Below are 15,623 nucleotides of genomic sequence, written 5' to 3' on the forward strand. Positions count from 1 at the left end.
TCTGGAGCAGAATTTCCACTGATCATCCCAGGACGATCCAGATCGTCCTGGACGATCCTGGAGCAAATTTTTGATATTACATATTAGGCCCATCCCACTCTTATTTATGGTATTTCCTTAGTTAGGGTTCATTTCTCTTAGCTAGGTTTTTTCCCTACTCTATTTCTTTCCAGCCTTGCAGGCTATTCTGTCCCTTATCTATCTTACTCCACTCTTCTGATTTAAATCTTTAATAACTAATTTTAATTCTTGTATTTCTTTTCTTGGCAGCAGTGTCATGTCCTCCTTTGTTCCTTCCATGACTTTTAATTTTAGTTCGGACGCAAGGGTGATCATCCTGAGTCCCTACTTACCAGTCCAACCATTGGAGGGATCACTTTTGGTTCCTTCACAGACTCGGCATTTATCACTCTCGACGGACCCACCCCGACCGATGCTGCTGCATTCTCTCCTCCCCGAGGAGAGGACGTGTAGCCATGCACCCCTTTAGACATCAAGCAGCTCGGCAGATAGCCTGAGCACCTGCTTGTTCTATTCCTATACTTTTATAGGCAGTGCTCCATGTGGCTAGGTGACCAGAGCCTAGTCAACTTCCAGTTCCCTCAATTCATCCTATAATTAGGATATCAGTGCCTACCGCTCCTGCTGCACACAGTTTGCTCGGGCCCCTATGCGTGGGCAGCCTGTTGTTGTTGTTGTTACTCCTGCTGTTCCAACAAAATTACCTCGAGTTTGGGTTCCCCCTCTGACTTCCACTAGAAAGAGGGGTGCCCATACTGAGGTGCCTTCACTCACTTCTGGTCGGGTTTCTATTTTTGCTCGCCTCTCTCACCTTGAGAGCGCCAGGCAGACCTCGACTCTTTTCGTTGTCCTTGTTCACTCTGCCACCCAAATAGTGGGTTCATATATTCTATCTTCCTCCATCTCCAGCCTTGGGAGAAGGGCCAGGAGCAATAGAAATAGGACGCTTCGTTTAGCTGCGTTAGAGTTAGAGAGACAACAGATGGCTGAGGCGACAGCTCACGAGGAGCTAGTTCAAAGGACAGTGGCTCCCAGGCAGTGGAGACCATGACGAGTTATAGTTGTGGCCACCCTGGATTTTATGGTATCTCCAAAGATAGAGGCTATCCAGGGAGAACGCTTCTCTCCACTAACACATAGTGGAGATGAGGAGGACGTTGCTTGCATTACGGTGGCTCCTCCTATCACTACTACTTTATCCCGGGCTAAGATCCCCAGTGATGCTGGTGTTCGAGCCCTCACTCAGAGGATTCAAAACATCGTCCGCCTAGCACGTGGCAGAGGGCCTGTTAGTCGAGAGAGGTTTCTCTGATAGATCTCTCACAATACTTTTTAGTTGCGAAGATAGACAATGATGAAACTGTATAGTTGGCAGAGAGGACAAACACCCCAGCAGTCAGCAAAGGCAGTTCCAATTATTAGACTGCCAATAGTTACTCCTGCTGTAGGATGACGCCCACCTCACCGAGGATAGAGACTGTAGTGGGAGCCTGCTCGGCCCTAGATCAGATCAACAGTGGTAACCCCTCAGGAGCCAGTTAGCAGTACAGATCCCCACTACAAGAGGTGGGTTTGGAGACTCCAACAAACGAGCACCCCTGTCAACCAAGTTTAGCCAGATGAGACAGTACCATTGGCAGAGACTGAGAAATCAGTGGACACAGTTCATCAGATACATATTATAGCTCCTTCAGGGTCTGAGAAGGTTCTGATGTCTTGTGATGATGATTTAGTATTTACCCCTGATGGATTACTAGAGCGGGATGAGACAGTGCCGGCTCCCAACCCTCATAAGATCACCTCTCCTATGAATCCCTACTTAAAGGCATTTCGGTGATCTTTCTTAGAGGATGATGATACACTAGTAGATGAGTCCGATGAGGATTTACCTCTGCATCGAATCTGTGTGATCACCTGTCAAGGTCACTCAGATGAGCAGATAAAGCCCGAGGACCAGGATGAGTAGGGAGAACCCGAGGTGGGTGGATCTCCCAAGTCAGTGGATACAAATGCTATAGTTCTGAACATTCAGGCACAGATGGAAGAGATGGCCAGAGCCATGGTGGCTATGACTACACAGTTGACAACATTGGTGGCGATGCCCTAGATTATAGGTGTAGCCACTAAAAGTACTTCTAGAGACTAGTCATTAATACCACCTATTGCGCTAGACCCCGTAGGAGTGAATAGGGTCTAGAGAGCAGTCCCAGCACCACCCCCAGTGCCTACTTATACTACTCAAGGTTAGAGTCAGCCAGCTCAGTTGTCAGTAAGTCAAATTCAGGATTTGATAGCCTAGAAGGTAGAGCAGGTGATTTCCTCCAGGAAGGCTTAAGAGGCAGTTAGTAGAAGGCATCCTTACCCAGTAGAGTATGAGCAGGAGTCTTACCCCCTAATTTTATCCCTCCTAGGTTTAGAGTATTTGATGGGCTTGGGAACCCGAGGCAGCATGTGGCTTAGTACCGAGCTATATATTGCAATATAGGAGGGAATGACGCTTTAATGTTAAGATTATTTGTCAGCAGCTTATTGGGGGTAGCATTTACTTGGTACGTCGACCTCCCTAATGACTTAGTCCAGACCTTTGCAAAGCTAGAGCAGTTGTTCATACAGAGGTTTGTCAGTACAGAGCACCAGGTCAATGTAGAAGAGTTAGTGGTCACTAGACAGCACCCTAGAGAGACTCTCCTAGATTATATAGTTAGATGGAGAAACCTCAGTTTGCAGTATGAGCCAAAATTATAGGAGAAGCACACAGTTGAGACTTTACTACAGAACGTAGATGGTCCCACCACTCCATATCTGAAGGGTTTCACCATTCGAACCTTTCAGAAGTTGTTGACCAAGGTCACTAATTTGCAGGACAGCATACCTGATACAGTCCCTCCTAAGGTTGAGAGTCAACCTTCACGCAGACCACAGCGGCAGGAGTCTTCAGGGGCACCTCCACTTAAGAGAGGGAAGGTACATAGTACCTATGGATCATCAGATAAGGGTAAGAGGCACTTAATCAGTTCAGTACCACAGCAGCGGCAGCAGTCACACTCCTCTGGTCAGCCAGTAGTACAGCCTAAGATCTCCCGTAGGACTCCAGAGAGTCAGCAGTACCTACAGGAGAAGTTTAGTAAGGAATATCATTTCAAAAGGGAAAGTATTAGAAAAATATTCAAATTCCTTACTAAGAAGAACATTTGGACATTCCCCAATAACAATAGAGTGGAGGAGGAGGGACAAACAGACCACCCACTCTACTGTCCTTACCACATACATATTAGGAACGTGTTAGAGGACTGTTATGTGTATAAGGATAGAGTTGAGATGTTGATGGACACCGAACAGATATACCTCTCGGATAGTGATTTGGAGCAGCCCAAGGGCAAGGCCACTCAGACAGTTCAAATGGTCTCCAGTCCCAGCCATAGTTCTAACCACAGTAACAGTCAGAGTTACAGCCAGGGCAGTAGTAGCAGATCACCCTGAAGTTTTTGAGGGAGAGTGGCAGTTAGTACTCTCCAAGAAGACAGGAAGATAATCGACCATGCAGTTCAAAGTTTAGAGGTAATTGAGAGGAGGCCACCCCAGGCCAAGTCGACAATTGCCACTTCAATTACTATGCTAGTACTCCCCCCTTCTTCTTCTTCTATTGTACTGCCAGATGAGCACATTTCTTATTCTTCTACTTTATGTACTACAAAAATATATGAAAGAGAAAAGTATGTTGTAACCTCAGAGGGGAAGATAGGGTTTCTTCCAGCACTTACACTGAAGGACTTTGTTCTCCCTTCATTTGATGAAGAAATAATAGAAGAAGGTGATTCTGGCTATTTCTGGTGTTCTTTTCCTACTGCTTTTACTTCTATTTCTAGTATTTCTGCTCCTTTTAGCACTCTCTTTTCTAATACTTTATATGTGAATGATTCTGGTGAAGAGTCCGAGTATGAGTATAAAGATGAACCTATCTTTATAATTTCAGAGGGTGGATGTTATATGGATTCAGAAGATGAATCCGAGAACCCACTCCAGCCATTTTCCTTAGAGCTAACACAAGCCACCACCACTGAACAAAAGGAATCTCCTGTTGAGGATGACTCAATACATGAAGTGTATTTGCATTCAGGGAAGGTCATTTCCCCTCGGATGGCTAAAAATACAAAAGAAAAAGATAAGAACATTTTTACCCAGCAGGGATGATCCTATCCCTTCCTCCCAAGAGCAGTCTAAGGAGAAAGGGAGACGCCCTCAGCTGGAGGTCAATTATAATGTACAGGCTCATTAAAGAAATATTCCTTCCCTTCTTAGCGTCTATGACGCTCTGATGATGTCTCCTGACTTGAGAGAGACACTGGTGAAAGCTCTGCTTGAGCTAAAGCCCCATCAAGCTTTCTTTGCTTCTGATTCTGTTAGTGTTGCATGCCATTTAAAAGAGATGCCATTCATTACCTTTTCTAGTCATGATCTTCTTTTAGGGATACTAAGCACCATCGTCTCTTATATGTCACTGCTGAAGTAAACGGTTATGAGTTGAACAAGGTCCTCATTGACCAAGGGGCTTCAGTAAATATCCTAACATATAAAACTTTAAAGGCCCTCTCCCTAGGTCATTTGAAGCTCACCTTTGATAATATTATGTTGAAGGGCTCCAATGACCATGGCCAGCGAGCTCTAGGGTCTATCACCCTACCTTTGAATTTTAGAAATTTCCTAACTAAGGTAAAGTTTTATATAATCAAGGCTGATACTTCATACAGGGCTCTCTTAGGAAGGCCTTGGATCCATGAGTATGGAACGGTGCCCTCTACCCTACACCAATAAATGAAGTTTATGAGGAATGATACCGAGTATACCATTCCTGGAGATACCCAATCTTTTTTCGTGCATGAGGTCTCTATTTACGATGATACCAAGTACTATGTTTCTCGGAAGACTCATAAATCTCTACCTACTCAGTCGCTAGTGACACCCTCTAGTGTTGTATAAGGTCCTACGTAGTCACCTGCATAGGGTCCTATATAATTGCTATAATAGGGTCCATCACAAGTTAATATTGAGCCAGGTGTTTCCACTGCACATTCTGAAATAGATCCTTCTCAATTTGTAGTGAGGCACGATGTTACCCCTAGTAGAGGTAGGGGAGGTAGAGGTAGAGGTAGAGGTAGAGTTTTAATCCGTGAGACATAGAATTATGACACTCGTACACCTCCTCCCCCACACCTTTACAGTTCTTCTTTGATTGTAGAGTTTGACTCCTCAGATGATGAAGTGATTGATATCCTTAATCATCCACTCGCTTTATCATCTCTATATTCTGCTGGTTATGATTCACGGCCTACCTTTAGTAGCAATTTGATACCTGAAAATGGATTAGTTGTTGATTGTAGCTCGGATAAGGAAAAGGACTTTCGACATTAGACCACTAATGAATAACCTTCTCCCCATCAGATATGTAGGATAGGAGTTAAGGATTCCAGTCAAAGATCTTAGGATGCTCCCCTTGTTGATGACGATAGTACAATATGGAATAGCGAGAATTATATACCTCAATTGTACGAGATGTTTGGCCGATACAATTTGAGTATCCCTTTGTACCCTGTAGTATAGATGCCCCACTGGGTCCTGCGAGCCAGGATTCAGAGGAGACTGCTATGGATATAGAGTTCAAGAGTGCCCCTTGTTACTTTTCATCTACTATAGAAAGTTTTGTTAAGCGGGGTCTCATTCGTTCCACTTGGCCCGACGAACAAGCTCTATAGTAAGCCCGAGTTTGGCGGACTAATTTCCCTCAATGTATAGGAGGTGTAGGTTGTATGGGATTAAATCATTCTGATAATGCCAACATTCGTTTTGTTTCCTATGCTTATCTGGTTGTTTTTCTTACCGACGAAGAAGACCCAGATAGTGATGAAGATAGAATACTCGATGCTCCATAAGAGTTTAAAGATAGCATCACTCCTTCCATGGACGAACTATGTGAGGTAAACTTAGGCACTGAGTCGGATCCTAGGCCTATCTTTCATAGTGCCCTATTATCTGATTTAGAGGCTCAAGAATATATTAAGTTGTTGTCAGAGTTTAGAGACTATTTTGCCTGAAACTACACTTAGATGCCCAGTCTAAATCTAGAAGTAGCAGTGCATAAGTTGGCCATTAAACCTGATGCAGTCCCTATTAAACAAGCACCTCATAGGATAAGGTTAGAGATAAAATAATAGATGATCGCTGAAACCAAGAAGCTTATAGAAGCAGGTTTCATTAGGGAAGAGAAGTACCCTACTTGGCTTGCCAATATTATTCTAGTCTGAAAGAAGAGTGGACAGATTCGTGTCTATATCGACTTCCATGATTTGAATAAGGCATGCCCAAAGGATGATTTCCCTCTAATTATCCCCGAGCTTATGGTGAATATAGCATATTCTCATTCATGGATGGTTCATCTGGCTACAATCAAATAAAGATGAACTCTGGGGATAAGAAGTTTATTGTATTTCGAACACCTATAAGTGTATTTTATTACAAGACGATGCACTTCTGTCACAAGAATGTCAGGGCCACCTATCAACATGCTATAACTATCATCTTCGATGAGATGATACACGAGCAAGTTGAATGCTTTGTAAATGATTTGGTAGTCAAAAGCAATGTCCGTGGAGATCACCTTCAAGATCTATGAATCATTATTGAATGCCTACGCAAATTTGATTTAAAGATGAATCCTTTAAAATGTGCATTTGGAGTTAGTGCAGAAAAATTCTTAGGATTTATAGTTTGCTACTGTGGCATTGAGATAGACCCTTTTATGATTAAAGCCATAGTAGATTTAAAACCTCGTAAAAGTCTTACCAAATTGAGGTCCTTTCAGGGTAAACTTGCTTTCTTGCGGAGATTTATCTCCAATCTTTCTGGTAGGTATCATCCTTTCTCTTCCCTAGTGAAGAAGGATACCCAATTCCACTGAGATGAGAGTTGTCATGAGGCCTTTGAGAGTATAAAGCGCTACCTGATGAACCCCCTGTTTTAGCTGCACCTATCCCAAGTAGGTCATTAATTATCTACACTACAGCCCTGTACGAGTCCTTAAGTGCATTATTGACTCAAGAGAATGAGGAAGGCAAGGTGAATGCCTTGTACTACCTCAGTAGGCAATTAATACCTACAGAGATTAAGTACCCAGCAATAGAAAAGTAATGTTTAGCCTTGATCTTTACGATACAAAAGCTTAGGCATTATATACTATCACATAAGATCAATTTGATCTCTCAAGTCAACCTATTGTAGTACTTGATGACCCGTCCGACCCTCTCAGGTCGTCTAGTACAATGGTATATGATACTACTACAATTTGATATCACTTTTTTTCCTCAGTGGGCCGTCAAAAGACAGGCTCTAGCTGACTTTATGGCTAATCACCTGATCCCCGCTAAATCCCCACTCAATGATGTTCTACCTGATGAATTAATCTTGAGTGTGGATGAACAGGAGTCCCCTACTTAGAAGTTTTAATTTGACGGGGCATCATCTATTAAAGCTTTAAAGTCATATGTAACTCTTACATTTAGGGTAAGTTTAGGCTTAATATTTATATCCCCTAAGGTCACACTCTATGATACTCCTGTAGACTATCAGAACCTCATACTAATAATGAAGCTGAGTACGAAGCTCTAATTTTGGGATTAGATTTGGTCATTTAAATAAGTATTATGCGTGTGAAAATCTTTTGAGACTCCCAACTAATAATAAATCAAGTAGCTAGAGTCTACAAAGTACTTAAGCCTAAGCTCATTCCATATTATAATAAAGTAATGGAGCTCATGTGATTTATAGTAGAAGTAACTTTTTCCAGGATCCCCAGATCTGAAAATGGAAAAGCATATGCCTTGGCCAAGTTATCAAAAGAATTAACTGACCGTACTAGAAACCCCATGTCTATTATTGTCTAGTATCGTCAAGCTCTGTACCCTGCAGACTTGTCTTCCCCCGATCAAACCCTCATAGTATTTGCTGTTGATGAGGAGTCAGATTGTAGAGAGCCCTTCATAGAATACTTAAAGCATGGTAGGCTCTCAGATGATAGATCTCTCACCACTCAAATTAGAAAGAGAGCTCTATCGTTCGCCTATGTAAATGAAACCTTGTATCGACTCTCTTTTGACTAAATGTGGTTGAGATGCCTCAATAAAGAATAGGCTAGTAGAGTCATGAGTGAAAAACATGAAGGGCTTTGTGGTGCCCATTAATTTGGACCTAAAATGAAAGGCAGAATTAAATGTCTTGGCTACTACTAGCCGACTATGATCCACGATTGCATGGAGCACGCTAAAAGGTGCCACTAGTGCCAAATTCATGGCACGGTAATTCACCAACCCCCTAATCTGTTGCACCCTACTATATCTTCTTGGTCATTTGAGGGATGAGGCACAGATGTAGTGGGTCCTATAGACCCTCCTTCTTCTAAGGGTCATAGGTTTATCTTAGTTGCCACTAATTACTTCTCTAAATGGGCCAAAGCTGACCCACTTAAGGAAGCTAAATCAGAAGATGTGATGCGGTTCTTTCGTGATAACATTATTTATCTCTTTGGAGTTCCGTGCCGTATAATCTTTGATAATGGCCCATCATTTAGAAGCACCAAAATCGCCAGATTTTCCCGCCGCAATAACATTAACTGGCGATACTCTTTGATTTATTATCCCAAAGCTAATGGCTTGATAAAGGCATTCAATAAGACTCTTGTGCAACTGATAAGGAAAATACTTATTGCAAATAAAAGAGAATTGCATGATAAGTTATTTGAAGTATTATGGGCATATATGACTACCTACCGTACTCCTACTCAATCCACCCCATATGCTTCAGCTTTTGGGGTTGAAGCAGTCCTCCCACTTGAGGTCGAGCTCCCCTCACTGCGTGTGGTAGTTAGCTATAATCTATCTGATGAAGATATTGCCCGATTAAGGTTGGAAGAGCTTGATGGTTTAGATGAGCTTCGCTTACGAGCATATCAGTGCCTTAAGCTATGCCAGGCTAGAATGGACCGGCACTACAAGCACCTTGTTAGACCCCATGCTTTTCGGGTAAGAGAGTTAGTTCTTATTTTGCGTAGGCCTATCATTTTGCATCGGCGCCAAAGTGGTAAGTTTGAGCCTATTTGGGAAGGCCCCTTAACTATAGAGCAAGTTTATGAAGGTGGTGCCTACCAACGTATTGATGCAAATGGCGTTCACCCCATGCCTGTCATCAATGGGCAGTACTTGGAAAAGTACTATGCCTGAGTCTAGTACTTCACAGGGGAGCATCTCTACCGCCTGTAGATATCATTATGTATAGGTAGCTCCTAAAAGGATCCCTCTTACTTTTCAGCAGTTTGTGTGGCCATGACGATTTGTCCTCTACCACACAACATTTTCTTTGAAGAGTATAAAGTTATCCTTAAAGGTGATATGCTAATACGTCATAAGGATGTTTTATGCTTTTGTCTGTGCGCACTAATGACATTGGTGCTATCGCATAAAATTTTTGTTTGTTCTCCCCTTTGTAGGGCTTAGTCCCCCAGTTCCACTTGTCACCCTAAGTGTGGTCTAGGATATCAAAATCAGTGATTCAAGTCTAGTTTTAGGAGAGGATAATGGGTCCACACCCTCCTATGATGGTCAGGTGTGGCGATAGAGATCTATTATCCCTATTTGAGTCTCTTTTTCCTATCGGTCTTGATCTGATAGATGTATCCCCCAGTCCATTCATATGAGTTAGATGTGATCATGGATGTCAGAGACAATAGTTTGGACTCTTCTGGAAAAAGGATATTAGATCCATGCCATCATATACTAGTCAAGAGTAGTAATGTTGATCCTCCATCCTGATTTTGATTTTTGTTATACATAAATTTCACTATGTACTCCCCAGTTCATTCATGTGAGTTGAATGTGGTTTGGGTTATCGAAACTAATTGTTTACTTCTTTACAATATCCTGTGTAATCTCTTTCCCCGATTTTGTTTATGTGGCGAACATGGTCTGGGATATCAAAACCATTCATAGTTCACTCCCTTTTATATGTATATATATATATATATATATATATGTGTGTGTGTGTGTGTGTGTGTGTGTGTGTGTGTGATAAAAAGAGGAAAGCTCTTAGTAGAGCAAAACTTGTTGCCCTTATCAGAGGAGGAACCCGGTAAAACTCTCTAAGGGCATAAATTCCCCAAAGTTCTTCTTTCTTCTCCTTTGAAGCACTTTGATAGTTGCCTCAAGGATGAGTCTACACTCATTTGGTTATGACCCTTTATGATTTTATTTATTTTTTGTTGTGATGTCGTACATCTAGTCTTAGATGATAACATCACTTCTTCATTGAGTTTAGATCTTTCTAAAAAAAGATTGACCCCCTGCTGCCCTTTTTGGCAGCCTACTCGCCCATTCATGCACTGCTCTGAGCTGCTAGAGTGGTCCTATGAATGTGGTAGTGTTACTTTCACTTCACACAAGGTCCTACCTAATTAGGGTAGGTGTTACCACTTTGACCTTCTCCTGATCATGGATTTCACTCATGATTATTGTACTATGCGTCAGGTGTACTCCCTTATCATCTCAGAGTTGTTTCTTGATTGTGATGTAGTACATCTTATCTCAGATATTAACATCACATCCTTAGGAGTCTGGATTTCTTTTAATAGAAGATCAGCTCATTTGTTTCTTTTACCAACCTACTCCATCATTCGTAGCCTACTCTTAGCTGCTATAGTAGTCCTATGAATGTGGTTTTGTTGCTTTTACCCCCCACAAGGTCCTACCCGATTAGGTTAGGTGTTACCACCGTAACCTTATGATGTTTTATCAATCTTACTTATGATTACTATTCTTAGATAGTGAGTGTGTCCCCTTACTACCTAGAGTTGTCTTCTTAGGTGTAATGTAGTATATCTGGTCTTAGATGTTAACATCACTACCTCGAGAATTCTGATCTTCTAGCATGAGATCAGTTCTCCTAATCATTTTTGTGACCTATCCTATTATTTATACACTAGGCTCAGTTGCCAGATTAGTCCTATGAATGTGTTGAGGTCACTTCCACTTTTCACAGGGTCCCATTAGTTTGTGTGGGTGTTACCACTATGGACTTTCTCCTATTCAGAGTTGTTGTCCGTAGTAGCGAGAGTGCTCCCCCGCTAGCACTCTCGCTACTCTGGTTCTTTTTCCCTTACTTGGTGATATGGAGCAACATGCCTTAGATGCCACCATCACCTTTTACTTGAGCTTTGATTTTCTAGTAGAGAGTCAACTCTTCCAGGTCTTTTACCACTTGTTTCCCCATTGAGACCCGACTCCTAACTACTGGAGAGGTCCTTTGGATGTTTTGATATTATTTCCACTTCTTACAGGGTCCCCATCAGTTAATATGGGTTTACCATTTTAGCCTCCTTAATGGTCATTTTTACTAGGCTTAGGCCTATTTTTTTTTGTAGCAGAGGTACCCCCTCGCTACTTCAGTTCCTTTTACTCCGTTGGAATGAGGTTACCCCTTTTGCACTCTACTAGAGATGTATCTCTTCCAGCTTCCTTAAGAGACATCATGCATATGTCCTCCTTCGCTTTTGACTAGGGTTAGGGTTCTCTAGGGGATGCTGACAGCATTTGGATACTCATGGCCACGACGATTTGTCATCTACCATGTGATTCCCAAAGCACTAGAAGGGGTTCCCTATGTGGTTCTACCCTTAAAATTATCCCATTTACGTACTCCTTTCTGCCTCACATCCCTACATAGATCCGTGTCAAGATCATGTTAAGGTGATTTTTACCTCATATCCTACTGTTTGAAATGAACAGATAGATGGTTAATCTTACTTACTTGGTAGAGAGGGCCTGATAGAGCACCTGATAGGTACTCTTCGCCACTCTTTTCTTTCTTCTGATTGTCCTATTGTGATTAGGCAGGCATCATAGCCTAACTTTTTATTCACTCAGTTGAAATGACTGAGTGGGTATTGAGCTCTTTCTCATTTGCAAGGCCGAGCTGGTCGAGCAAATGTTAAAGCTTACCTAGTTAAAGTGAAGCCTTGCCAGAGCACCTGGAAGGTGTCCCTTACCACATCTCTTTACCTCGGATGTCTTGTTAAAGACTAAGAAGGCTTCCATTTTGTAGCTCATGAGCTTCTTGCTGAGGTCAGGCAGAAGTAGTGGATCACCCCAATCCACTATTCCGAAAGGATGAGGAGGAGCAGGATCCTTTTCACCTTTTACCCCGCTATCTAGATATGGTCAGACTGGTAGTTGGTTTTACTTACTGGTTAAAGTGAAACCTTGCCAAAGCACCTGGAAGGTGTCCCTTACCACCTCTCTTTACCCCGGATGTCCTATTAAAGACTAAGCAGGCTTCCATTTTGTGGCTCATGAGCTTCTTGTTGAGGTCATACAAAAGTAGTGGGTCACCCCAATCCACTGTTCTGAAAGGAGCAGGAGGAGCGGGATCCTTTTCACCTTTTACCCCGCTATCCAGATATGGTCAAACTGGTAGTTGGTTTTACTTACCGGTTAAAGTGAAGCCTTGTCAGAGAACCTAGAAGGTGTTCCTTACCAACCCTTTACCCTGGATGTCCTGTTAAAGACTAAGCAGGCTTCCATTTCATGGCTCGTGAGCTTCTTGCTGAGGTCAGGCAGAAGTAGTGAGTCACCCCAATCCACTGTTCTGAAAGGGTCAGGAGGGGCGGGATCTTTTCACCTTCTACCCCGTTGTCCAGATAAGGTCAAATTGGTAGTTAGTTTTACTTACCCGTTGAGCGAGCCCGATAGAGTCCCTGGGAGGCAGTCCTCAACACCCCCTTTACCTTGGATGTCCTGCTAAAGACTAAGCACACTTCCATTTCGTGGCTCATAATCTTCTTGCTGAGGTCAGGCAGAAGTAGTGGGTCACCCCAATCCACTGTTCTGAAAGGATCAGGAGTGCGGGATCCTTTCACCTTCTACCCCGCTGTCATGATACAGTCAGGCTTGTAGTTGGTTTTACATACCTAGTTGAGCGAGCCCGACAGAGTCCCTAGGGGGCCTTCCTCAACACCTCTTTACTTCGGATGTCCTATTACAGACTAGGCAGGCTTCCATTTTGTGTCTTCTTTACTTTTGCTGAAGTCAGGCATAAGTATTGAGTCACCCCAATCCATTGTTCTAAGATGAGCAGGAGGAGATGGGATCCTTTCAGCTTCTAACCTGCTATTTTGATACAATCAGGCAGGTAGCTAGTTTTACTTACTTGGTGGAGAGGGCCTTACAGAGCACCTGGAAGGAACTCCTCGCCACCTTTTTTCTTGAGTGTCTTGTTGTGATCAGGCAGGCACTATATTTCGTGACTTCTCTATTTGTTGTTTAGATTTGATTAGGCAAATATTCAGTCAACCCAATCCACTGTTCTGAGATGAGAAAGAGGAGACGGGCCCCCTTCACCTTCTATTATGCTGTTTCGATACGGTCATGCAGATAGTCGGTCTACTTTACTACTTTACCTTTGGTTCTCTTTTCAGCTCTACCCTCGCCATAGGGTAAGGCAGAGAAAAAAGCCCCCTTACTTTATCGCACTAGTGGTGACCTTTACTTTTGATTCTCCTTCTTCCCTGCCCTCACTATAGGGCAAGGCTTGGGGAGAATTTCTTTACCTTCTTTTCACCCTTGTAGTGATCTTTACTTGGTCCTTTCCTTGGCTCTGCCCATGTTGAAGGGTAAGGCCGAGGGAGGACCCCAGTACTTATTCACCATTTTGGTGATATCTTACTTGTGCACTCCTTCTTTTCACTCTCCTCTAGGCTCTGCCCTCACTATAGGGTAGGGCCAGAGGAAAGGTTTTCTATCTTTCTTCCACCTATTTGGTATCCTTACACTCATGATCTTCACTCTACCTTTCTTTAGCATAGTCGGTCAATGCCAACACAAGCGGTTCATTAGTTGTTTGTCGCTCTTGTTGGGGGTCCATTTGTTGACCTTGATTTTGCCCAAACCTAGGTCAAAAAATTGACCTGGTCAAATTTGACCAGGCTAGACCCCAGGACCCATCCCAATGGGTCCAGGGAGTCAAGCCAAGTCTACTGAGCCCAGACCCAGGTCCTGGGACAACCTGGTTGACCAGGTCAACCAGGGTTGACCCAGATTGACCCCTTCAGCCTATTTGAGCTCAATTTAATTCCAAATTGATTTCAAACCCTCCTTGGACTCATCCCCATCATTCCATGGGTCTAAACAGTCTAAATTGACCAAGTCAAACTTTGACTTGGTCAATCCAAGCCTTAATGGGTCATTTGGACCCATTTAGACTCATTAGAGTCCAAATTTGATTCAGATTTATTCAAACCCATTCATGGCTCAATCCCTCACTTCCCTAGGCCCAAATGGACTAGGTTAACCAAGTCAACCTTTGACTTAGTCAACCCAAGTCTTAATCGGTCAAAACTGACCCATTAAGGCCCATTTAAGACTAATTATTGCATTAAACTCCTCCCTTTGGATTTGAAATCAAAATCTCGTCCAAATCATCTCTGGATTCTATCTTAGCCATCGACCATAGGGTTAGACTCTTTAAATATCATAATTTAGATTTTATTTGGGACTTTTAGCTCTTGCTATACCCCCCCCCCCCTTCCCAAGCCCCCTCAAGCTCTGAAATTTTAAGTGGGAGTCCTTGGAGAGTTTTCCCACCTTCCCCAAGCCGAACCTAAGCGGTCGGAGTCGCGGCAAGATTGCAGCGAACCCAAGAGCTTAAAACTTCCAATTCATTTTGCATGCGATCTAGACGACGAGAGCTCGTGGTTTATTCTACAACTAGAAGCATGGACAGTTTACAAGTGCAACAAGCCAGATATCTCTCAAATCCATCGAGTATTTTCGGTATAATCCTAAACCCTAGCTATAACACTTAGAGCTAAATTGATTTTTATACGCTGCATATTAGATCGTAAAAATTTTCCCCCAAGAATGCTATTCGTGTGTGGATCTCAGATCTAAAATTTCATCAAGTTTGATCATCTCGTTTGGGAAAATGAGACAAAATACATTTTCGTCTCTCGGGTTCTCCATAGTCTCGCCAGTGCGAGATCTCAGCCATTGATCCTTTGATCAACGGCAGAGAACTTGTCATCATGCGGTTTCGTTCGAACCATAGGATTGACCGCGCGGATCTCCGCTCCGCGTGGCTTTATCAGAGCCATTGATTTGAGCAGCAGAGGATCGAATGGATGTCGTGCTCCGCTGATATGGATTAGTGGCGTCGAATTCGCCGCTGATTGCCGCCATCATAACGGCAATTATTGCCGTAACCGCGGAGCCTCCCCGTGGTGTCGCGTGGCCCACATAGAGACGCCACTTGATTGCCGCAGTCTTGCGATTCAATCCTGGGCCACCACGTGGATGATCGCTGCCAACCCGATTTCACCTTTTCTTTTAAAATATATTTTAATCAGTTTTTAACCTAGTTTTCTTCAAAAAATCATAACAAATTAAATATAAATAAAAAAATACATATTATATATCAAAATTTTTAGAAAAATAATCTCTTTAATTTAGAATCATTTTTAATTAAAAATTCTAAGTATATTTTAATATATTATAAAAATAGTAGATATACTA

The 15,623-nt window shown here is 42.7% G+C and overlaps 1 protein-coding gene across 1 annotated transcript; it reads left to right on the forward strand.

Moving 5' to 3' along the window:
• Window positions 1–8,558: 8,558 nt before the first annotated feature.
• On the forward strand, window positions 8,559–9,287 carry LOC110112406. Its single transcript, XM_020844620.1, has one exon. It carries the CDS (start codon window positions 8,559–8,561, stop codon window positions 9,285–9,287), a length of 729 nt encoding a protein of 242 aa, XP_020700279.1.
• The last annotated feature ends 6,336 nt before the right edge of the window (window positions 9,288–15,623 follow it).

This window comes from Dendrobium catenatum, unplaced genomic scaffold (genome assembly GCF_001605985.2).
Source record: "Dendrobium catenatum unplaced genomic scaffold, ASM160598v2 original_scaffold_190442, whole genome shotgun sequence".
In the NCBI taxonomy this organism is placed as follows: domain Eukaryota; kingdom Viridiplantae; phylum Streptophyta; class Magnoliopsida; order Asparagales; family Orchidaceae; genus Dendrobium; species Dendrobium catenatum.

Excerpts from the sequence above, each read along its gene's own strand:
- LOC110112406 (XM_020844620.1), top strand. The coding sequence starts at position 8,559 with ATGCGGTTCTTTCGTGATAACATTATTTATCTCTTTGGAGTTCCGTGC.